Source organism: Coturnix japonica, chromosome 1, assembly GCF_001577835.2.
Source record: "Coturnix japonica isolate 7356 chromosome 1, Coturnix japonica 2.1, whole genome shotgun sequence".
Taxonomy (NCBI): Eukaryota; Metazoa; Chordata; class Aves; order Galliformes; family Phasianidae; genus Coturnix; species Coturnix japonica.
In genome coordinates this window covers 45,333,275-45,357,202 of record NC_029516.1, presented here as the reverse complement: position 1 = coordinate 45,357,202, position 23,928 = coordinate 45,333,275, and the positions used below count along the sequence as shown (strand labels likewise).

General features: G+C 45.4%; 1 protein-coding gene across 9 annotated transcripts in view; it reads left to right on the top strand.

Moving 5' to 3' along the window:
* Positions 1-349: 349 nt before the first annotated feature.
* The window catches only part of ZC3H7B (zinc finger CCCH-type containing 7B), a 40,473-nt gene continuing 16,894 nt past the window's right edge, over positions 350-23,928 (top strand). Inside the window, exons 1-14 of one of the 9 annotated variants that reach the window (XM_015860901.2) lie at positions 350-786; positions 6,285-6,345; positions 7,983-8,016; positions 8,410-8,607; positions 9,404-9,562; positions 11,501-11,581; positions 13,071-13,127; positions 14,561-14,603; positions 18,634-18,893; positions 19,794-20,142; positions 21,097-21,209; positions 21,953-22,115; positions 22,216-22,377; positions 23,177-23,382. In XM_015860901.2, coding sequence (XP_015716387.1) covers positions 6,293-6,345; positions 7,983-8,016; positions 8,410-8,607; positions 9,404-9,562; positions 11,501-11,581; positions 13,071-13,127; positions 14,561-14,603; positions 18,634-18,893; positions 19,794-20,142; positions 21,097-21,209; positions 21,953-22,115; positions 22,216-22,377; positions 23,177-23,382 — 1,878 coding nt within the window. In that variant the 5' untranslated portion in view covers positions 350-786; positions 6,285-6,292. Of the gene's footprint in view, positions 787-1,145; positions 1,176-6,284; positions 6,346-7,982; positions 8,017-8,409; positions 8,608-9,403; positions 9,563-11,500; positions 11,582-13,067; positions 13,128-14,560; positions 14,604-18,633; positions 18,894-19,793; positions 20,143-21,096; positions 21,210-21,952; positions 22,116-22,215; positions 22,378-23,176; positions 23,383-23,928 lie in introns of those variants that run through there. The other 8 variants (XM_015860883.2, XM_015860892.2, XM_015860918.1 and 5 more) reach the window with 8 other exon arrangements.

The window sequence follows — 23,928 nt, the reverse complement described above, 5'->3', positions numbered from 1 at the left end:
GGTGGGGAGGGATGAAACCTTTATCTGAGGTGATCTGTGTACCTCCATGTTAACGACCTTTTATCATGGTGCTATTATGTGGGGCGTTGTGGCAGTGTAGTTCATTTTCCAGAAACACTGAAGGGTTTGAGATGAGAACAAGCCAAGCATTTAATGCCAAAAAGATGCCTAAATTTTTATGTGTATATAAGTTATATATATGTCTTTTGTATAATATGCAACAATATGTAATGCAATAGTATTAATATTTTATACACGCACACAGCATTTTCATTTCCACAGGAAGGTTCATGTGTATAGATGTTATTTTCAGGGAAGCCCTCAGCAGTGTAGGATGCAGTAAATGCATTATTCTGGACTGAATAAATCATTAAAAATGTTGCATTAAAATCAAGAACAGAGCTTCAAATATTTCAGTGCTCTGTTATTATTTTAAGCCGAATTTGACTTAAAGAATCTCAGAAAAGAGGGAAAGCTGCATGCGTGTAGGCTGTGGGAAGCGGTAGCCTCTAGGGCCCAGAGGATATGCGGGAGGCATTTTCTCTGCTGGTGCGGCTGCGAGCGAGCAGAGCGAGAGACCTGGAAATGAAAGTAAAGAGCTCAGGAGGCACATGGAGGGAGCTGCAGGGGCAGCCGATCCACAACCAGAATGCTCCCTCCTATAATTAAATAGCACTTACTGTTATTATTACTTATAGTAATAATACGTTAATAATACCTCTAGTAATATAATACCATTTATCGAGGAAAGTTATACGTAGCGTGGGGGAGAGAACCCGAGGAGAGGTGAGTCCTTTATGATTATTTTCTTGTTATTATTAAACCGAATGTCTGTGTGTTTATGTGTGTGTGTATGTATGTGGAGAGGGGGTGGACTTGTGAAACGAGAAAATCTGGACATTGCTTCACTAAAAAGTAAAGGTTTCCAACGCTGACTGCATAGATGGAATGTTGTGTAATTGCAAAAAAAAAAAAAAAAAAAAAAAAAAGAAGAAGAAGAAGAGAAAAAGTGGGGGGAAATGATAGTGGCGACATTCGGAAGTTAACCCCCCCCCCCCCACACTTCTTCCAAAAAATGTGGGGCTTGCAAAAAAAAAATTGTCAGAGATCCTAATCCCACCCCCCGGAAAAAATGTGGTAGTCTGAAAGTGAATAGCGAGGGGAAAAGCCCTTGGGTTTGTATGAAGAACTTGGGGTTCATTGTGCTTGTGGCTCGTAGCTTTCAGGGCTGTGTTTGGGGCTGTATTTGGGTTGCAGCTCTCCCTCTTGTATGGTATAAACCCCGCGGAGCAGCGGAGGATCTCAGCTGGAATAGCTTCCCAAATGCACCTTCCTTAGGGCTTGTAAAGTTTATCAAATGAGATGGTTCTGCTTTTTGTATTTATTTATTTTTATTTTAATTCTTAATGTTTTCAGCAGCTTCCGGGTAGCGCGGGAGGTTATTTTTTATTTTATTTTATTTTATTTATATTTTCCCCTTTTTCGTATAGTCGCTTCCCCCTCCCCCGCGACTCCTGGAGATGTGTGGTTTCTATTGAAGCGAAGGGGGGGTGGGGGGGTGGGGAAGGAGGAAGAGTATGTTTGGGTTTCTTTTCCGTTTTCCGAGAAACCTGGCTGTCTTCCCCCGCCAGTACCGGGAGTGGGGTGATGTCGGGGTGCGGGCACCCGGTGGAGCTCCGCGGGGCTCGGAAGGCACCGCCGGCCCTACGCAGCTCTTGCCGGCGGAGGTGGCGCTTCCGCCCGCGGTGGCCGCCACGCGAGGCCGGGGATCGGCGGCCTAGTACTGCGGGTGGGGGAGGAGAGCAGGAGCCGTGAAATCGGACTCGATGTTTACGTTTTAAAATGAGGCAGGGGAGGACGAGCTGGGCGGGCAGGAGACCCTGAGTGAGTGGCCGAGGGGCTGGCTGGCTGGCAGGCAGGCAGGCAGCGTAATCCCATTGCTCAGGCTGTGCTGCTGGGGCAAGAGGAAGGTAGCCTGCAGTAAACATCAGGTGGGAGGCCCAAAAGAGCTAAAAGGGGGGTGCTGAGGGCCAGGGTGCTCTCTTGAGTCTTTGCCCTGGGGAAATATCTGAAGGCTGCTTTTATTTTCAGCTGGGGCTAGTCTCACACTCACTGGAGACTGGATATGGTCATCATACCTGGCTGGTTGGGGGGAAGTTCTGTGAGCAGTAGCTGAGGGAACTGGCATTGTTCAGTCTGGAGAAGAGGAGGTTCAAGGGAGACATTATTGCTCTCTACAACAACCTGTAGTGAGGTGAGGACAGCCTCTTCTCCCAGGTAGCAGCAATAGGATGAGAGGGAATGGCCTTAAGTTGTACCTGGGGGGCTCAAGTTGGATGTTAGGAAGGGTGTGTTCTCAGAGTGATGCCGCCCTGGAACAGGCTGCCCAGGTAGGAGGTGGAATCACCATCCCTGGAGGTGTTCAAGAAACATATGGATGTGGTAATTAGGATTGCAGCTTAATAGGCAGTATTGGTTGCAAGTAGATGGTTGGACTAAATGATCTTAGAGATCTGTTCCAACCTCAGTGGTTCTATGATTCTATCCTGAAAACTGTTGTTTGTGAGAAGTGCTCAGACTCAGGGAGCAGCCTCGGGAAACAAGTAGGAGCCCTTATTTGTGGTGGGCTGTAGAGCTTGACCTGTTCTGCTTTACCACCATGGTGGCCAAATTACAGCCAAAGACTTCATGTTAGCAGGTTAGCAAATCCTGGAGCCACTTGCATGGAGGAGAGCACACAGCCAGTGGCTGAGATCCTGACCGAGCTCTACAACCTGCCACTTGCATTTCCGTGTGCTCATTTCTGGCTGAAATGTTCAATCAAAGCCTAGAAGTCAGACAAGTATGAACTTATTGCTATTACAGAAATATACTGTGAAAAACTGTGAATTCAGCTTTGTCAGGGTCCTTGATAAGGTAAATTAAAGTGTTTCTGTGCATCTCATATTCTGTCACTGACTGAATCTACCTGATTTGTGACTGAGTCACTGTTTACTGGGTTGTACTTCCTTCTGAATGCAAGAAAACTTGTGCCAATCTGCAGTATTTTCTTTCTGTCTGACAAATAGTTTGTAACTCATTGACAAACCATGAATAAAGTCCTCTCCAGATGCTGGACTAGAGAGGATAAACATCTCAACTGAAATGATAAGAGCTTTTTGGTAGTGATATTTATATCCTGGATTCTAATTCTGGTGATGGTTTGAGCAGACAGGTCTGGACAGACAGATTTGGGGAAGAAAAGGATGTTGAGGCACACTGCTTGATGAAGTATTTTCTACTGTGTTTCTAAAAATATTTACGTGACCGAGAAAACAAAAACTAAACAGGCTCTGTGCTTAAAATTAATTATGCATTAACTGTGGTGTGGTGTGCAGCAGAACCAAAGCACTGCGTGTGTCGGTGGCTGACTGTACTCTGGGGTTACAGGCATAATGAGTGTGTGGTTTGGCCTCATGTTCAAGTGGGACATGGTGGTGAAGATGCTGGAGTGACCAAAAAGAGACTGAGTTTGCCAGGAATGCAGCCGGGGTGTATGAGAGGGCAAGAGGAATCTGCAATGGCCTTGGAGCGTGCAGAGGGAAGAACACATGGAGAAAAGTGCTGCTATGGGGTCAGATCAAATTAAAAAGAAAGAAGAAAGAAGAAAGAAGGTTATTACTGAGAGAGATAAAATAGGTTGCTAGGGCAGAGGCATGTGGTGTGCATTTTGAGGGTGTTGCCGTGAGCAGATGAGTCCTATGTGAGAAGTTATGACATAAATGTGAAGGTGTGAAGGAGTGCTAGCAGGGGAGGCTGGCTACCAACCTATAAGGAAAGAGGAATGTGGGGCAGCACCAGGATGCAGTACTGTAGAGGGGCAACTGAGCCTGTGGCCTGTGTCTAAAGAACACAATGAGGAGTCTTGTGTTGGGAAGCACTCACTGTGCAAGATGAGGCTCAGACTGCAGAGAGGAAACAGCGTGCAGGGAACATAAGTGTTTTTGTTTTTTTTTATGAGAGTTTTGTAGCAAGGATCAAATCTTTTACAGGGTATTGTGGGATGTGAAGATGGTCAAGCCATCTAAGTGAAGCAAAGATGGAAATGGGTGTGCTGGATCTGATGGCCCTGATGGGGAGATTAAAAACAAGGGGAACTCCAGGATGCAAGAGGAGTTGGGTAACTGTGGGAAGGAGATGTTTTAGAGCCTTTTCCTGCAGGCTTTTGGTCCCACTCCACCTTTTGGTCAGCAGTGTTTGAATGTCACTCTCTGTGGGCAAGCAGCAGTGACCAGTTCTGGTTGTAACACATGCCCATATCGTGCTGTAGAAGATGTTCAGCAATGGATCAGGATAGAACTGGTACTGATCTTCTCTTCCTCACTCCTTGCAGTAGTAGTTTGAGAAAAGGGCTGAGCTCAGTAGCAGAGTTGAAGCATGCTGTGTATATCAGAAGCTTTTTAAGGTGATGTGTCAGTTGTATGGATATACACGACTGTGAAGATGTGCCACAGTTTTTGGAGTGCAGCCATTGGCTTAGTGATGAACAGCCAGCGTTCCACTTCCCACAGTCACCAATAATCTCCCTTTCCATCAGGTCTGTGGGTCAGAACTTTCCTTCCGTTCTCTTTGTTCTCTCCAGTGTGGCTTATGTTGAAGAGCAGGAGGACAAGCTTGACTTTTTTCCCCAGCTTTCACTGCTGTCTGTGTGCACGTATCTCCTACTTCTCCTCATCTTGTCTGTTCTCTTACTTCTGTCTTTTCAGTTTTGTGTGAGGAGAAATACTGAATGAGATGACTGTCTTATTTTCTACCATTCAAGCCTGTCAGCTTGTAGCTTCTGTGTTCGTATTAACCTCACAGTCTCCTTGTTAAATTACTCTTTTCCTGATTGCTCATTATCCAGGTTATTTATAAACCATTCCAGGCCTTCTGGTGGTGGTGTGCTGAGGTCTACCAGCTTTTCTCCATTGCTTCTGTTGAAAACCTTTAGAGAGACACTGATCATCACTCACCTTGTCTGCTGGCATTCTGGCATTCCCCTGCTTGCTGTGCTGCCCATCCCATTTCACATACAGCTGCTTAAAATCTTCTGCCTGCTGTTCGGACCAGATTGCTCTCATATTTAATGTCTGATGACTTACAAACAACACTATATCAGTTTCAAGCCCTTGCTTACTCCTGCTACCTTTGCTTCTTGGTCTTTATCTCATCCCTCTTTTTTTTTTTGCCTAACTGCCCTTCCTGGTAAAGGGCAAGTATCAGCCATTCTGCATTTTGCATAGTGCAGAGCATAATCAATAGGGGCTTGTTTAGCTGCCAGGATTGATTTTTGTGTACCTTAAAGGTTCCTTCACATTATTCTGGGCTGATCATGCTGCAGGTACTGTAAGATACATTAGATTGGTAGGGATGTCTGTAATATGAAAGGAAGTCAGGTGGTAATGCTCTCTAAGAGAAATTACTTTTGTTTTTATCCTAATCTTTTCAGAGGCAATCCCCAGCTGTGGATGCATGTTGTCTTCAGTTCTATCTCATTTCAGTGCTTTTGAGCTTGCTGTTTTTGTCCATCTGTGTGTGTGCCTGTGGGAAAACATTCCTCTGAGTTGCCCTGAGGCCACGATTCAAAGCACTGCAGAATGGGGGTCCCCACTCCCAGAAGCATTCTGGAGCCCTGTTCCTACTCCCAGTGAGCATTCCCAAGTCTCTGCTGCACTTGTGCACTTGTCAACTGATTTTCAGCACAAAATATCCGCTGCTGAGGTCCCGTACTGTCTTTTTATGTGTAGCACAGTGAGAAATTCCATCTCCTTCCAAGTGCCTCTCTCTGATATGATTCCAGACGCCCCACATAAATTACTTGTTTGGTATGCAAGGATGTTGTAAACCAGTTTGAGTCTGTCCCGGTGGTCAAAATTGCTTATCATGGGAGGGTCCAGGTACAAATTCCTGACATCTCTGCCAGTGCAGGGGAAGTGTTTATTTTCCCCCTTTCCTAGAAGGCAGTCGTTGGTTCCCATTGCTTTGTTTATTGGCAGCCTAAGCAGCGAGCTCAAATTGAAGCAGTTCCTCTTTGCCTGTGTATCCTGGCAGTGGCATGTGAGAAAAAGCAGATACCGGGTAGCGAGCTGCTTGCTGTCCTTCATCTGCAGTGTGGATAAATCATGGGCTTCGGTGTTCAGTGCATTTAGGCTGGTACATTTTGTTAGTAGTAAGTTGAAGCGCACACAAAATACTGTTGCTTAACTGCCAGCAAGAGCTGTCATAACTCATTTCTTTTTTCTTTTTCCTTTATTCCTCTGCAGCACTTGTAATGGAGAGACAGAAGAGAAAACAAGACATAGAGAAAGGACTTCAGTTAATTCAGTAAGTGGACAACCTCGTTGTTTCCTCTGGCTTGGGAGGTGGTTATCTATGTATCAAGGAATGTAAGAATCAAGTTCTTCCAATTCACCTTTCTTAGGAAGACAGTATTCCTCTTACGTAGGTGAGGAAACCAGGGTAAAGCCAGGTGCCTTGTACACTGCTTGTATCAGAAAGAGATGACCTGGGCTCCCACAGTTGCCAACCTGGTCGTTGCCTCCAGTCACTCTTCTGCAACTATTTTGTGGCCACCTAGAGCTTGTGGTGATTTCCTGTGTGGTAGCTACAAGTTCAGGCACTTCCTTATGAGGTGTAGTCATAAGGAAGTAGTCATGCTTTTCCCACCAGTGACTGAGTTGGCAAAAGCCTCAAGGTCCGAGTTCCATGATGAGTAGGGAAGAAACAAGATTAGAATCAGATTTATTTTCTTATTTTTTCTTAAGGTGTGCTTTGAATCCTGCAGTTACTGTGAAATCTGTGCATCCACAGTAGAGAAAGTTATATATTGCCATCCCTTGGCATGGCCATCATATTTTTACCCCAGTTTGAAATTATGTGTGGCTGGTAACCAGTCTCAGACAGACAGTTGTAAAGTTTATTTCAGTAACATTTATAAAAACACATAAGGTTCCCATAAATGAAATAATTTGGAAATACAGGATGTTGTTTGTGTTTCTGGAATGTGTCTTGACCTCTGAACCAGGGAAAGTGTTATTCGTTGGCTTGTTTTGGGGTACTCCAATTTTATAAGCAGTGTGAATGTTTCTTACAAAACTATTACATTTTCTGTAGGTAATTTTAAGGATTGGTACTGATGAAATTTGAAAGTTTATTCTCTGACCAGTAAGGCCATGTATATGGTGCTGTATTTCAAAGGTGAGGAGGGGCATGAAGGTAGCTAAGGATTTCTTGAAAACTATATGTTGTTTCAAGGAAAAATAATATGTGTGGACCAAACAGGTGCTCTGCTTTGAGGAACAGAGCGTTTTTACCTGTGTCTTGGGGCTGTTGTGAGGCAGGTGTGGCCCACACAAGCACTGCCAGTTCTAGGGCACAGCCTGGCAGTCTTGGCCAAGGCAGCAAGAATTGAATGGCTTCTTGCGCCTCCATTGTTTTCTCCTTTCATTGTGTTTGTGGTGTAGTCCTAAGGGCATGAGGCTGAGGTAATGGGGAGAAAAGTGATTGTGTTATCACTGTCTTTTCTGTGACTGCACAGAGGAGTTGAGGAGGTCTTGAAATGACCAATCTGTTGCTTCTCATCAGGCCTAGTTATGCTCCCATTTTCCATGACAGCCTCTCATGAGATTTTCTCAGCAATGTTTTTCTATGGGTGGCTGTCTGAAGGCACATGACAAAATATCACATATGCACAGAAAATAGCTGAGAATAAGATTCCTCTTGTCTCAGATACCTGTGGGACCTGACCATCTCTTGACATCACTGTGTCCATCACTGAACATAACGTTCCGTAATTGTGTTTTCTTCACCCCAGCTGTCTTGTAAGTGGTAAAGTATTCGGTAAATCACTGAGATAATCAAAACAGGACCAAAAGAGATGCTTCTGTCTGATGGAGAAACCAAGTTTCTGTGTGGATGCCTGAATCATGAACACTTTCTCTTCTTGTTTTTTTTTCTTTCAGGTCTACATTACCCCTAAGCCAAGAAGATTATGAGGTAATTACAAGGTGTTTTTGTCTCTGAAGTTGGGAACCCTTAGGTTAACAAGATTTGTTCTGTTGCACAGCCATTAGTTTACAAACAAGAAGTAGAGAGCAGGAGTAGAGCGTAGGGATGGTCTGTCATGGTTTGTCTAAAATGTAAAGCTGTAAGAATTCTGGCAAGGAAAACTTTCAGTGGAGGGAGAAGACACTTAAGGGATCAAGAAGGGAAGAGATCCGACTGGATTATTCTCCATCATAAGACTCATGCTTTGTAGGAGAGTGGGGATGTACGGGATTCATGGTGGGCAGACAGGTTGCTGAAACATAGGAAGGAATGGGAAACTGGGAAAGTGCTTCTGTCTCTGTGCATCCATTTTAGTCTGTTTGCTCTGTCCCTGCTGTCCAGGCTGTCTTGCAGAAGCTGGTGAAAAACTTGTTTGCAGAGGGCAATGATTTGTTTCGAGAGAAGGATTTCAAGCTGTCGCTGGTACAGTATGTAGAAGGGCTGAATGTGGCAGATTATGCAGCCTCTGATGAGGTGACCATCCCAAAGGAACTCCTGTGCAAGCTGCATGTCAACCGAGCTGCCTGCTACTTTGCCATGGTGAGTGCCTTCCCAAGGCATCCCCAGGAGTCAGGGAGGACAGCTGGATTGCTTTGGGTGTCATGAAGTTGGAAAATGTGTCAGGAGGGAGATTCAGCCCCCAGCACTGATGGAGATGGTGACAGACAGGGAACTTTGATACCTCCTCACTGTCACACTGTGTCTTGCAAAGCCAGAGGAATGATGTAAAACAGTGGATTTCTGCTTGTGTTGGCCACGCCTAAGGTACTAAGAAGGCAGTTCAGGTCCATGTTGTTGAGGAGTTAATGCACTCTGGAAATTCAGTTGTAAAGAGCCAGTGCCTTCTTATACTGGCTCTGAATATTGATCTGGAAGTTTGCCTACCTCTTCATGTCTGTGAGACTGGAAGGCTTTAGATCATGGCAGAGCATTCAGAACGCATATGGAAAATGATTTTGAAATAATTGGGCTCTTAAAAGTTGTGCTTTTCCATTTTCTTCAGGAATTCAACAGCTTTCCTTTATGGCACAACCCAAAGCAGGTCCATCCTGTTCATAATGAGACTGAGTACTATGAAAAAAGTTAACAGGCAATCACATAATTAAAGACTGTCAAATGTAACATGTCCGCAGTAGAAGAGGAAGCAATATGAGGTTGTCCAAGTAACCCAAATTGTGCTGTTCATTAACTTTAAGGTGTTCTGTATTTTGCCAGAATTAACAAAATGCAATGTATGCATTTCCAACTGTCTTTTCTTTGCTTTTATATTTCTGCTGAATTATCACAGAGAAGGGCTTGTCTGCTGTGCTGACTCTTGGTGGTTTCTTCTATGCAGGGGTTGTATGAGAAGGCTCTGGAAGACAGTGAAAAGGCTTTAGGTCTTGACAAGGAGAACATCCGAGCTCTCTTCCGCAAAGCTCGCTCTTTGAATGAACTTGGAAGACACAAAGAAGCATATGAGTGCAATAGCCGATGTCTGCTGTCCCTCCCCCATGTAAGTTTTTGACATTCAGCTTATCTTGATTTCTGGGGCTCAGCACCTTGCTGTTCCATCACTTAACATTTAGCATGAGGCCTGAAGATAGCGGAAGAGGAAAGTCGGCTATACTTGGTGACATGTTTACGTCCAGGAATCTTCTCTCTCTCTCAACCCATAGAGGGTCTTTGAACGCTTGTGTTTCTTCAGTCCAAGTCACCATCTGCAGACAGTCCCAGCCAGAGACACTGGTTAATGGCAGAAGGTTAGCTCGCCTTTTCACACAAAGCAAAAAGTTGCCCTAACGGAAGGTGAACTAAGGCCACAAAAGTGTTTTAATTAGCCCTTATATGCCTAATGAAGGTGACTGTGAGCATGGCACAAATGCAAACTGGAGCCCTGTGAGAAAACATACATGTTTTTCCTGTTCTAGATAAAAATGTCTGATGTTTTAGTTAATAATTGGTAAAGCAAGCTGATAAACTGTTTTTATTTCTGAGGGATATGTGGAGAGGTCCTTGATGATTGATTAGTTATGTTAGTTATTAGAATTACAGCAGCAATCTTGTAAAGCAAAGCCATGTTAGCAGTTAGTTGCCTCTTTTGTATTCAGTTTCTTTGACTTGACAGAACAAGGTGACCAAAACACACTGAAGGTATTATGTTAGGGGAGTTTTAGAGACCTATTTCTTAAGTCCTTTTATAAACAAAACTGCTTAATTCATCTGTTCGTGTGTGCGGCTGTATCTCACAATGTAGTTCTGCCTCTTTAATATGTGGCTGAAATATTAAAGGTCATGGTGGTCTACAGACATTTAATCTAACTTTTCTGGGTCAGGATAGCTCAACCTTACACATTCATTACTAAGACATCTGCACTCCTGGCTCTGAACAATTCAGTCTTGTAGATTAAAGTATGCCATTGCCTTATTATCTGATTAACAGAAATCATAAGCCTTCTCTGCATCAAAGGCAAATCAAGCTATCCATCGTCTCAGTTCTGTTTCAACTACACCAGTTGCTGGGCCTCTGGAGCAATGAGGTGCTCCAACTTGTGTTGCTTGTAACATCTGAGAAACAGATCATATATTAAAACTTACAGTGGTGAAGAAATGCCTCTCAGTCGTCTCACTGTCTAGCAGAGTTAGCTTAACCATGTGTAGATATTCAGTGCTAATAGTTTGCAGAGATTCCCAGCATGGTGAGGCAGGTGCTTCTCTGTGGTCTGTTTTTAGGATGGCACGAGGGGAGGTTTTTTAGGATGTTGGAAGAGCATTTTGCATGCCCTTATTGAGCATCCCCTTGTTTAGGTGGGAGGCATTAAGCACCTGAGGGGTGGTATTTGGCTGAGGAAAAGGTGGGGGGGGGTAAAGAAAAATACTCAGAATGATAAAAAATGAGTAAACTCCCAGTCCCAAACCTCAGGCCTGCATACAGTAGGGTAGAAGACTCACAGGCTAGTGAGGGCTGAAAGGGGGAAAAAAAAAAAGAACCTGCAGAGAGAAGGAAATTGGAAAGATCAGAGTTACGTGGTAGGTAGAGAGAAAAGAGCAAGCTTCAGGGTTATAGATGAGGGAGATATTGTAGCATTAGGGAGGGATATTGCAATAGATTGGGCAGGCGTGTTGTTTTTCTTTGAAGAAACTGTTAAAGTATGCGAGTACTTTTGCCAGTGGGGAAAGGAAGGAAAGCACAAGGAAGGAGTTGCTGATGATAAATAAGTGAAGAGGTTTGTGGCAGGTTAGTCCAGGCAAAACTGGAGAGGATGGAAAACCTCAGTAACTCAGCAGGAATGACAGGAACATTCTGGTCTGCATGGCCTCTGCTCGGGTTGCTCTGCTGTTATCTACAAGTGAGGCTTTTTGGCACAGCCATGCAGACAGCTGCATTCCTGTTTGTTTTGTCTGCCACAAAGACACAAAGCTGAAAGTGTCCTTCCAATGCTTTTGTCCCCAGGATGAGAGTGTCACGCAGCTGGGACAGGAGCTTGCCCAGAAGCTGGGACTAAGGGTTCGAAAAGCATATAAAAGGCCTCAGGTATGACACTTTTCTTTTTTCATTTCTTTCTTTTCTTTCTTTCCTAGAGACTATCCTTTGGTTCTTTCAGATTTACTTCTGTAAAAGTGGTAGGTATATAAACACAGGTATATGTTATACCTGTATAACAGGTATACCTGCAGTCCCCCCAGCGGGCCACTGGCTCCCCTCCTTACCCTGGCCCTCTGACACACCTTTGCCTTTGTCTACTTCTGATCCCCCTGCTGCCCTGGGGTCAGAAATGGACAAAGGCAAAGGTGAGTCATTGTCCAGGATGTTCCCTGTGTCTCCAGCAAAGTCAGACTTGTGCTGCAGGAGAAGGCTCTAACTTAGTAGGAGTGAAGAGAGGGACAGGTGGCCTGATACCAAAGGAGGTTTTGCATCATTGTTCTTTTCCTATAACAGGAACATGGCAGATATGCATCTGGTCAGATGCTAGGAAAGAAGGCAGCAAAAATTAAGCTGTTGGTCCTGTTAATGGTCCCCAGTGGCTGGATCTGTTACCTGGCTTTAAAAGAAAATGCTGTAGTACAGTGTACTGTGTAGGTATAGAAATGTATACTCTGGGATGGAGCTAGAGGGCGTTAGGCTGCTGCTGGCCCTCTTGGATAAATCTATTTTGGTCGTGTGAAATCATGGGGTGCATTTTCAGGGGTAAGCAGCACTAACTTGTGTTCACTGAATGTTCGTGGGATGACTGTCAGTGTGCTTCCCTGAGCCAGCTCTGCCCAGCATCCTCAGCCCCCTTCAGAGTGGTGTGTTGGACTCTTCCAGGGAACCTTTACAGTGTTTGGTGACGTGGTTCCAGGGCATCCAATCTACAGAGAACTTTTAGGATAAGTGTGGCTCTGATGTCATGTTTCACTCAATGACAAAACTCTTGTGATTGATCCACTCCAAACTCCTCGATGCTGTAGCAACTCTCAGCACTCTGAAGTGATTCTGTCTCAAAGAAAAGGGAGTTTTACTTGGAAAATACTTTTTGAAGCTGCTCATTGTGTTCACTGACCCAGCCACATTTGTGCTGTAGTCACACTGCTGAATTCTGATGGACTTAAACCACTCTGATGTGTTGGAAAAACAAAGACTAAAAAAGACAAAATGCTTATTGTTGCTTGATGTGTAGGGATTGGTCTTTTGATAACACCTTGCTATCTTTTGTATTGACTTACAACTTTCATTCCAGTGCTGTAATGCCTTCCCAAAGCAGTAATGTTTTAATGAAAAGGCAAAGAAATTTGTTCTTTTAGGAATTGTGTTATCTTCCTGATTGTGCATTGTATGGTAGATGTTCTGCGCTGAAGTGTCCATAGTAAATATGTGACCCTGCCAGCGTTCATAAAACTTTGTGTCACACAGTTGTGCTTTTGGGCTGGCTTTTATTTCTAGACAGTGCCTGAAAGAAAAACTGTATCATACCCGAGCGTTACCTCATTTACAAGTGTTTGTGGGCTGTCTCTGTTCTAAGACATCTCTCTTCTTGCAGCAGGAATTGGAAACGTTCTCTCTACTCAATAATGGCACGTCCATCAATTTGTCAAATCAGGTACAGTTGACATCCTCTAGTTATTAATGTTGATGGATTGCTGCTGGAATGCTTCTAAGCTTTATTTACGTACACATTGGTGGCTGTCTTAATTTAAATGTACTTAATAGTGTATTTCTCTTTGTGGTGGTTTAACCCCACTGGCAGCTAAGCACCCACAGCTCTTCGCTCACTCCTTCTACCAATTGGATCAGAGGGAGAACTGGAAAAAGGGTAAAACTCATGGACTGAGACAGACAATATAACAGAAAAGGAAGGGAAAATAATAATAATGATAAAAGAATATAAAAAGCAAGTTATGCATGATGGAATTACTCACCAAGTGATGCTCAACCCATCCCAAAGCAGCTGCAGTTCCTCATGTCACTTCCTCCCAGTTTCACTGGTCAGCATGATACCACATGGTATGAGATATCCCCCTTGGCCAGTTTGCATCCTATCCTGGTTCTGTCCATGCCAGCTGCTTCTTACTGGTACAGGAAGCTGAAAAGTCTTTCATTAGTGCAAGCACTGCTTGGCAACCATTGAAACATCGGTGTTTTATCAGCATTGTTCTCATCCTAATTCTAAAACACAACACTATAGCAAGCTATTAAGAAGGAAACTAACACCGTCCCAGCCAACACCAGGACAACCTCTTAAAGAATATTGTGAAGGAAATTTATTTCTTTGAAAATATTTCTAGTGAAAGCATTTTTACTGTCAACAGATCAGTGGCAATGGTTATTTTTCTTACTTATTGTGAATGGTTGTCTTCTTTTGTATTTTAAGTAAATACTTATTCAGCTTTCAGGTTTTAAAACTATTGCAGTAGATGCAATATCTAGAAAGCAGTGCTTTACTTGTGCCTCGGTAAATTTAAACTGAAAGCACGCATGCTTGCATCTGTTTATGTTTCTGTAAAATATGGGCTTATTTTATTCCTTGCCTGGAGCTCCATATTAGCAGTTGTCTTGGTGGAAACCTTTTCCTGTTTTAAGTATGCTGTTAAAGTTTGTGGTTATTAGATTGCGAAGTGCGTGAACTAAGAAAAGGAACATTGTGTCAGACCAGGCTAATCAGATCTCACTGCACAGGGCTGACTGACTGGTTTGTCCTGGGGCTTGGGACACAGTATTCTTTCTCACCCACACAGGAAAAAACCCAATTCTACATACAGATTTGCTCACGTGCTTGGGAATTATGCAGAGTTGGTATTCCTTTGCAACAACAAGGCTTGTCCACTGCTGGAGGTGAAAGTGCACAGGCTTTGGATGAATGGAGCCTTAAGATCTGTGGTTTTACTGTTATTGCACTGAAGGAGGCAATAAAGGAAAAGAAAGAACCTGATGTATTTAGGAGTAGTAAAAGGTCTCCTCTGTGAATTGAGAATATCTTTTTCAAAGATTAATTTCTGGTGATAATTCTTCTGTTCTTTCCTTTGCCTTCTGCAGACCACTTCCAATGGTTTGGGATCGATCGATGACATTGAAACAGGTAAAGACATTTCTCTTCTCTGATTTTTGTGCTATCAGTGTGGCACCTGACCAGCCTGGCAGGCCTGAGAGGTTTGTGGTCTGCGTTTGTGTCTCTCTGTGTGCTCCTGACTTTGATACCTGGAGGAAGAAAAAATGATGGGAAGCAGGAGCATATGGGACTGTTACCTTAACTAGTTTCCCCTCATATCTTCCATACTTGCAGTCAATTACTGAGGCACTGTCTGGAGGGGAAAAGGAGGCTGAGCAGTTATTTGCCTATTAGTACCTCCTACAGAAAAGCTTCTTGTCAGGCGCAGCGAAGGACATCTCCAGAAATTAGAAGGGTATGCTGATGTACATAACTTCCTCCAGTTCTGCTTTCTTAACGTTGAGCTTGGCACAGCTTCTGAGATTCTTCTGTTACTCCCAGACAAAACAGTCTAGATAAAGTGAAGTTAAGGTTGTAGACAACTGTCTGTGCTCTGAGCGTGTGTGGTCCTCCGGGATGCTGAGATGGAGCTCAAAATAACGGGGTTGGGAAGGACCCAAGGAGAGCCTTGTGCTGCCTTAGGCACAGAGGAGGAGCGTAGTGAGGGCCACAGGGTTGCTTTTCTCATGCCAAGAACAAAGTGACCTTAACTCTTCCCCTGTAGGTGGGCTGATTGACCTTTGTTGTGTGATGGAGCATTTTAATCTTGCATCTGAGCACGTCAGCCTCTGTTCCTTTGAAAGGTAGCTGCAGTGCTAAGTGTGCAGGCTTAACACTGCAGATAGCTACCGCTCTTTTTATAGAAAGACACTAATTTCATAATCTGGGTGCTCTGGTGTCTATTTTGGAAAACATGTTAGTTCCCTGTTGAATTCTGGTTCAGTGACAGAATGCTGCGTGCAGGCATGAGACCCAGTTCCTCAAAACAAGGAGAGTTGTTCAGTTATTTGCTGTGCTGAGATGAGCTGGGCTCTTACTGCACAGCGAAGAAGTGGCTGCATCCAGGAGGCTCTTTGTCTCATTGGGGCTTGGTGCAGGAGCAGCATGCCAGCTTTGCTGCAGCTCAGGCAGAGAGAACATTTTCTGCTAGATCTTTTCAAATCCACTGAGATGACTGCTGCCCTGAGACTGGCATGCCATTAGGAGAGCTGTGGGTGCCAGGTGCCTTGAGTGAAACCCACAAGGCTATTAGGGGGTTTTGTTGATGTCATTTTGGGGTGTTTGTTGTTGTTCTTTGTTTTTTAGATGCAAACTCCTGACAGCCCTTCCTCCTTGAAGTCAACTGATGTACATACATATATATATAAAACTCAGCTCTGTCCTGCAAATGTCATGGCTCAGATATGGCCCAGTATTGCTTTTGGCCAGCTGATGCATGGGGCGTGCAACTGCTTTTTGGGATGCAGAATGAGAAACAGGGCTCTTAAAAGAACTCTGTTCACCTCTCTGGGATTGGCAATGGCCAGAGAAGCTCCTAAGTGGGGAACGTAGTCTGCTTGTTTTGATAGAAGCTCAGGGAAAGAATTGGACAACACCCTCAATGAACTCATAATAATACATGTGGCTTAGTGGTGTTGGAGCAGTGGCACAGGAAGGCAGGGGTGTATGTGTGATCTGTTAGTCAAGAAAGGCTTGTGGTATTTGTTTTTTAAAGTTGGGGTAAATGTTTAAATGGGTTCAAGGGGTGCATGAGGTTTCTAGACAGAGAGTAGATAATGGCATGGTGGTTGTTGCAGAAACTTGGTGGATGGGAGTGTCCTGGGGAAAGGAGAGGTAGGGGAAGAGATAGGATGGAGTGGAATGGGTGCGAGTAGCTGGAAGGAGGAGAGGGTTTGGGTAGTCAGGGAGAGAGGAACAGACATTTTTTCTGCTTGAAGGTAATGGGATCTCTTGGTTCCTTGCTCTTCTTCCCATTAACCTATACCAATCTGTGAGACATCCCTTACCTTTCTCTGCCTTTAGTCATACATTAAGTTTTTCAGAGTTTGGGGCCTGTTAGGGCCTATGAGGGCATTTCTCTCTGCTTCCCAGTCTGACAGAGAACCAGAGGGCCTCACTCATTCCTTGGAGAAGGTCTGAACTTGTGAATCCCTTGAGGCTGTATCATTGTGAATCCTTTTGCTCCCCCCTGCACGTGTCCCTGGCCCCTCTGGCATGTCCTGAACTTCTTGTAGGCCTTCACAGGGATCTTGACAGTACTCCAGATTAAAACATCTGAAAAATTGGAAGGGACAAGCTGTCCCTTTGTGCTGTGGGAAATCTGGCTGCACTACCAGCGATGAGGCCAGCACCAAAGGGAAGCTGAATGGCTGGCTCCCGAGTGTGGCTGCAGGGTCCGCACCAAAGGAACTGAGCTGAGAGAATCCTTTGCAAAGGAAACGTGGGGTTGGAGCCGGGCCTGATCTGAGGAACAGCTTTTCCTGAGTTACCAAGGGCATTTACAGCCTTCTTTTGAACCACTCCACTGCCTGTGGTGACTGAGTCCTGCTGCAATGCTGAAAAAGTGTGTTGGAGCCCGTCAAGTACATGTGCTCTCCTTTAATCGCATGAATGAGTTTTATGGAGAGGGATCAGTATCTTACTGTTTCCCCGCACCATTCCTTTGTCAGTGCTTGGCCTCTAGTGCTTTGTACAGCAGCCTCAGCTGCTATCCTCATGGCTTGGAGGTAAAGGGGCCCATGAGCCTGTATCAGCTCTGCTGTGGTTTTATTCAGGATTTGAGGTTTTGTAGGAATTACTGATCTTGCTTTAAGAAGGGTATTGCCATAATCCTCAGACGCTGACAATGCAGTGTAGGGGATGGTATCATGGCTCACTTGGTGCCTTTTAGAAAGGGGCAGCAGCGGTCTTGCAAAGGCTGCCTACACAGAGCTTGTGCAGACAAGGTGCAATATCTCTTGTTGGATCAATTTGCATCTCAGAAACTTGTCAGGTTTCTTTCCTTTCTTATCAGTCCTTCTAATGAAAGCTGTTGTCACTCCCTCCAAACTTTCCCCTGCTTATAGCTTAAACTACCATAGGTACAGTGCAGCCACTGCTGTATGGATGGAGGTGGCAGCACCTTTTTCTGATTTAATTTCTTTTATTCCAGGACATCTTCACAGGGGCAGAATTAAGGTAGTTTGGGTGCTTGGTTTGAGAGCTATAAACGTAATACTTCATTTCCTTAATTTCTAACTTGTATTTTTAACCTTTAATTTTATTTATATATTTTTTTTTATCTGGAGAATATAATGCTCTTCTGTAAAGAATATGTGCTTGTAACCTTAACTTCACTTAACAGAGGTTTATTTTGCATGATGGAAACGCATTGCTTTTTCAGTAGTGTACCAGAGCAGTAAGGAAACCTTCGGAAAAATCCCTGCCTCTCTCCTGCTCCAACCCTTATTCACACAATTTTCTGAGGGGTTGTTTGGTGCTGAGGTGTTGGGGGAGCGTGGGGTGCATCCTCCTACCTGCAGACATCAGGAAGCAAAGGAGAGCAGGGAATTTTCTTGGGCAAAGACATCTGAGTGAGTCTGATGGGACTTTAAAGGACCAATTTTAAAACAACCTGATGTGAGCTCCTGATGTCTGGCTCATCCTGGCAGGACCCTGTGGTTTTGTCTTTTGCCATCTAGGATGCCTGAGGGTTTAGAGAGTGTGTGTGAATAAGCAAGCCTTCAGCTGGGGTGTCAGAGCTCTAAGGAGCAGAGAAGGCAGTGGCCTCTGCCAAGTGCCTTAGTGAGGAGCATTAAAGAAAACACCAGGTGGTGGGTTCTATAGGAATCGGATTATGTGCCCTTGGCCTTCTGTCCTGGACACAGCAGCTGGTCAGCCAGTGGCTTTGTGGTTGACACATCCTGACAGTCTGTCTGTGCACTGGCCTTTAGGGCATGTTTCAGCAATCAGTGAGTCATTGGAGACTGAGAATAAATATCAAAGATTAAGAGCAGACCAGAGCCCTTCCTCTCTAAAAACAGAACGTACTTGGTGTTTGTGATTTGATGTATTGGTTTTGCCAAGCTGTGCTCTGCTTGCACCCTCCTGGGTGACTGTCTCTGTTTCTTCTTTATCACAGACTGCTCTATGGACCTGCAGTGCCTGCCAGCTCCTGTGGCCACTTCCATCCCCGTGAGTGAGGGGCTGTCCCCTTTGCACTCAGATTCAGATGCAAAGGGCCTGCCTAGCTCGCTCCCTGCTGCCAGCCTGCTCCCATCTCCAGAGTCTGTGTCTCTGCCAGTGCCTGACAGTGTGGAGGACTTCACAGATGGGGACATAATTGGGGAAGAACTGGATTCCCTCCTGGACTCCCTCGCTGAGGGCTCACCGTACCCTTTAGTAAGAGTGGACATTGTATAATTCCCTTGCTGCTTGATACAAGTAGATCCTTAGAACCTACAGATATGTGTACTGCCTCTGTTTCTGTCACTCCTTCCTCCTAGCTCTTCCTCTAGCAAAACTCATTCATTCTTTTGCTTATTTCTGCAACTGGCTTGTGAGTATCTAAAGAGCCCATCTCTAAGCCTGCTTTGCTGTGTGCAGCTTCATGAAGCTGACCCTCAGAGCTAACCAAGGTGGCCTCCAGCAGTCACCTTCTCCCTGGCCTCTGGTGTGCATGGATTAGAAGCAGGCCTGAGGGTAGAAATGAGTGAGTTGAAGTAGTTGTAATGTATTTTACACAGTGGACATACCCTAGTTTGTTTTGTGCAGGCTGCATTCAGCCTGAGCTTTTTGCACAGGTCTCCATGTTGTAGAAACAGTCTCTATTGATGCTTATGTTGGATTTTAGTTACCAGTAGTGCAGATGTCATGTGAGTCAGCTTTGATCTAGAAGCAATATAACCACATTCAGGCAGGAAGGAACTTGAGGCAAAAAGCTTTGCTGAGAGGTGCCAATAGTAATGGTTGCTACCCTAGCCTTGGTGCTGTGTGTACTCAGCTGTGCTGTGTCTCGACCTGAACTGGTGCAGGTGCCCAGTGCAGGGCTCTGCCTGGTGGGGTGATGAGCTCTGGTGCCCCAGGACCTCCTCAGGGCCCTCAGCCTAGACTGTGTGCGGTGCTGACAGGTGGGCAGATCTGTGGGAGGTCTGCAGGCGAATGGAGCCGCTGGGTGTCCTTCTGCTTCAGATAATGCTGCACATGCTTGAGTGGGAGTCTGCTGGCTCTCTCTGTGTTCAGTCACTCCCTTCTTCTTATTTCTAATACGCTGCTTATCCTCTCCCTTCCCAATCTCCAAAGTCTTTGGTCCAGGGCACCATTCCCACCAGCCTGCCAACAGAGATGCCCCAGCTGATCCCCGTGTTTCCAGGGGGAACTCCGCTGCTGCCCCCAGTTGTGACAGCCAGCATCCCTGTCTCCACCCCGCTGCCGCCTGCCTCCTTTGGCCTGGTGATGGACCCCACCAAACAGCTCTCCTCCTCCTCTGTCTTGGATAACTTTGAGCCCCCGCCTGGAGGAAGTGGTGGCTCCACCTTAGATTCGCTGGATTCCCTGGACCTGCTCCCCTACACAGACTCACGTCTCGATGCCCTGGATTCCTTTGGGACGAGCAGGGGGTCACTGGATGCCTTGGACTCCTTTGCCATCGGTAGGTGTGGGCCTGACAGAGTTCTGTGCTTCTTTACCTGTTCATGTCATGACTGTTTCCTTCAGTGCTGAGGTCTGTCCTTTAGCTGTCTTTGCCAGCGCTGCAGAACAGGAATACAGATGTTGAAGAGGGCAGGGGATTGTTTTGAGCAGAACAGCTGGGTATGTCTAGGAGTCATAAGTACGGCTGTAGGTGTGTAAACCCAGATAACTAGTATGTGCATGCTGTGAAATCTCAGAGGAGAAAGGAACACAGGATGTTTAATGAAGAGGAGGGAGGTCTAATTGTGTCTTGGTATCCAGGATACCTCCCTTGGCACAATTTAGTTGACTATAAAGTGTTTCCTCCACCTTCCCTGATGACTGTTGGACATTTGGGACCAAACCAACAAAACCCTGGTGACTGTTTTAAATGAGATAGGACCTTTTTGCACTGGACAAAATGGTAAAGGTCATGGTGGGTCCTTCCCATCTCTGGATTCAGAACAGTAAGCATCTCATTGCCTTGAGTACTGGACTTCATGCCACAAGGAGCCAAATTGTGGAGATCAGTGGGCAAAAAGCAAGTTTCCACCTGTCCCATAAGGGATGACAGGCTTCTTCTTGGCTAGGTTGTCTGCTGTATTGCAGTATGGTTTGGTTAGCAAAAATATGTCCTGAAGAGCAGAGATTGGCCAGTCAGCACTTCAACACACGGATTTACCTAAGGATTGGACTGCCTCAGTGCTGCCACTTTAGAAATGTCAGAGCTCAGTGGCACAGAGTTGAATTCAGTATGGTTTTGGGACAAGAAGGCCTTCCCTAGAGTTTTTCCAAGACTTATATGGGGGTTTTGGGTATAAAATGTTATGAAATAAATAAAGCAAAGTGATTTTGCTGGCATATGTTTGTCTTTCTGTGAGCAGAACTACCTCTAGAAGTGAAATGTTTCTGTTTTCTCCCTTCTTTGGCCCAGAAGAAAGCAGCCCTCAGGAACTGCGACATCCACCTGGCAGCCAAAAACCGTCCCCCGTGGTGAGTGAGCCGATCCCGCATGCTGATGTCCCAAGGTGCTCTGGAGCCAAGGTAGTAGTGACTTGGCTGAAGTAGGTAATTTGGCCCCTCTTCTTCGCCTGCCCCAATGAGCATTTCCTCCCACCTTGTGACAAGGCAGGTAATGATTTTCCCACAGTCAGGAGGAAGACATTTGTTTTGCCTTCATTTTTATCCCCAATTCTGCATGTTGCCAAAGTAAACATAGTGTGACTTAGGTTGTAGGATCAACAGGGGATCAAGGAGGCCAGTGTGCTGATGTATCTGGCAGCCTCTTAAGAGTGGATCAGAGTAAACCAGGTTTTCTTAAGACGAGTGTAGTTCTTCTGGAATGCAGGTTGTTCTTAGATTCCTATTCATCTGCTATGCCTGTTACACAGCTGTAGCACAAAGTCTTTGTCCTCAGATCAATCCCCAAAGACTCACTGATGAGTTGTTCCTTTTTTTTTTTCTTTTTTTTTTTCTGGATAGTGGTGGGGTTGATTTGAGAGTTGGTTGTAATGGATGGAATGAGAATGAGTGAGTGAACATTCTGTTCTGTCCATGATAGAAAACTGGTGCCCCTTACCAAGAAAGAGAACTGTCCTTGAGGTGATCATATTGCGCTTTGTTAGTTTTGATGAAGTTACATGCAGCTTTTCAGGAAATGTCATTTCAGAGTTGAATGTTTTGACGAGGAAGAAGTTTTCTGAGAGACTGAAGTGAGGTGTGAGGTTACAGAGCTTTCTTAGCCATATGGCTGCAGAGCTTAGAAGAGGAGTATGTGTGTTTTTGTACAGGTCAGCCTTGGTGGAGTGAGTCACCCAGCTGTGCCCAAAGTCACCGAGCACCTGCTGCCCCAGCCAGAACCAGTAATATCCAACACAGCCTTGCTGGTGAAGAACCCTCTAGCATCCACCCATGTCTTCAAACAAGCCTGTCACATCTGCTACCCTAAAACAGGTGATGTGTTTCCTCTGTCACCCAAAGCATTGGCCATAATAAAGCTTTGCCTTTCTCCTGGCTGATGGGGAGAGGTTGATGAAGTTGTTCTCTGCTGCAGGGCCCAAGGCTGGTGATTACACCTATCGAGAAGGCTTGGAGCACAAATGCAAGCGAGACATCCTGCTGGGCAGGCTGAAGAACTCAGAAGACAAGACTTGGAAGAGGATCCGTCCTCGCCCAACCAAAACCAACTTTGTGGGATCATATTACCTGTGCAAAGGTGATCTGGGGGGGATAGAGATGTTGCTGGCTGGGAAGGGGCTGTAAGGTGTGGGTGAGGGGTCTGGAAGAAGACTTCCTGTTGGTCTTGCCTGCTGTCCCTGGGGTCTTCCTGTTTTTTCAGTAGCCCACAGACTGTAAGGCCCAGTACAGTCAAAGAAGGTGAACTCTCATGCTGCGGAGAATGGGCAGTGTAGAAAGTGGAGGAGCAGGAAGAGAGTTGCAAAGGCATAGTGTGGTGCTGTGCACAGCCAAGGGCTTGGAGCTGCCCTTTTATTGCAGGCTTTCCTGAGAATCTACCTAGCAGCCATATGGCAGGTCGATGGTTTGGCCTAGGGAAAAGCTTCTTTGCTCCAACCCATCCCTTGGGTCACATTTAATGTGACTGGACTGGTCCCTGTGGCAGTGTCATTGGAAAGCACCCAATGAGTTGGGGAGAGAGATCCAAGATAGTGGAGCTCCTTAGTGCTAGGCTGCTAGGAGAACTTCATCTGTATTGGCTTTAAAAGGGGTTGGATAAATTTCAGCCTGGTCTTGATCAAGTGTAGCATTAAAGCAGATCTCCAGTTTCCACAACAGACTGTACATCTTGGGAGTGTCACCACTTAGAAGTTTACATTAACTGTTCTAAATGCCTTGGTGTACGCAAACTTGGAGGGAGATGTCTTTTCCTTAACTCTGTGTTTTCTTGCTTTCAGCTCCTTGTGAGGTGTGGGCAGTGGGAGGAGACAAAAGAGAGCTTAGTTTCTGACTGGGCCGCCCTCCTTGTGTGGTGGTGTGTGCTGTTTGTTGCTTTGTAGATATGCTTAACAAGCAGGACTGTAAGTACGGGGATAACTGCACCTTCGCGTACCACCAGGAAGAGATCGACGTGTGGACGGAGGAGAGGAAGGGGACTCTCAACCGTGACCTCCTCTTTGACCCACTAGGTGGGATCAAGCAGAGCAACCTCACCATTGCCAAGCTCCTGAAGGAACATCAAGGCATCTTCACTTTCCTCTGTGAGGTACAGAGCTGGGGGGGGGAGGGTGGGCCCCTTCAGCTTCTCCTCAGTGTAGATCTGGAGCATTGATATGTCCCAGACAGTACTCTGTACCCAGAAGTGAGCAATGGGTGCAGCCATGTAAGAGGAGGGTGAGGTTGTTTTCCTCACCCATACAGCTCCCTGAGGTGTACACAGCCACATGGGACCACTTTCCTCCTCCTCTGTCTTGAGGTGTTGTTTTGAAGTGTAATTTGGATCAATATGTTTTAAAAATCAGAATCCCACGATGCAGCAGCAGTGTCTGTATTGAGCGTCTGCCTTGGTCAGTTAGAGATTAGCTCTTTTTGACGTGAGTTCCCTGGGTTGGCAGTGTAATATGTGAAAAAACACGTTCTTAGCTGTAACTGTTGTGTGTTTTTTCCCCCCTTCTATTTTTCCTCATCGTTTCCTCCTTGTTCTTGCTCTGTTGTCCAACTGGAAAAGAATATGTGGCTGTGACCAAAATGTTTCCAACCACAGTGGAAAATACTGTGGAAAATAAGCCAAAAATGTTGTCCTGAAGCTTTT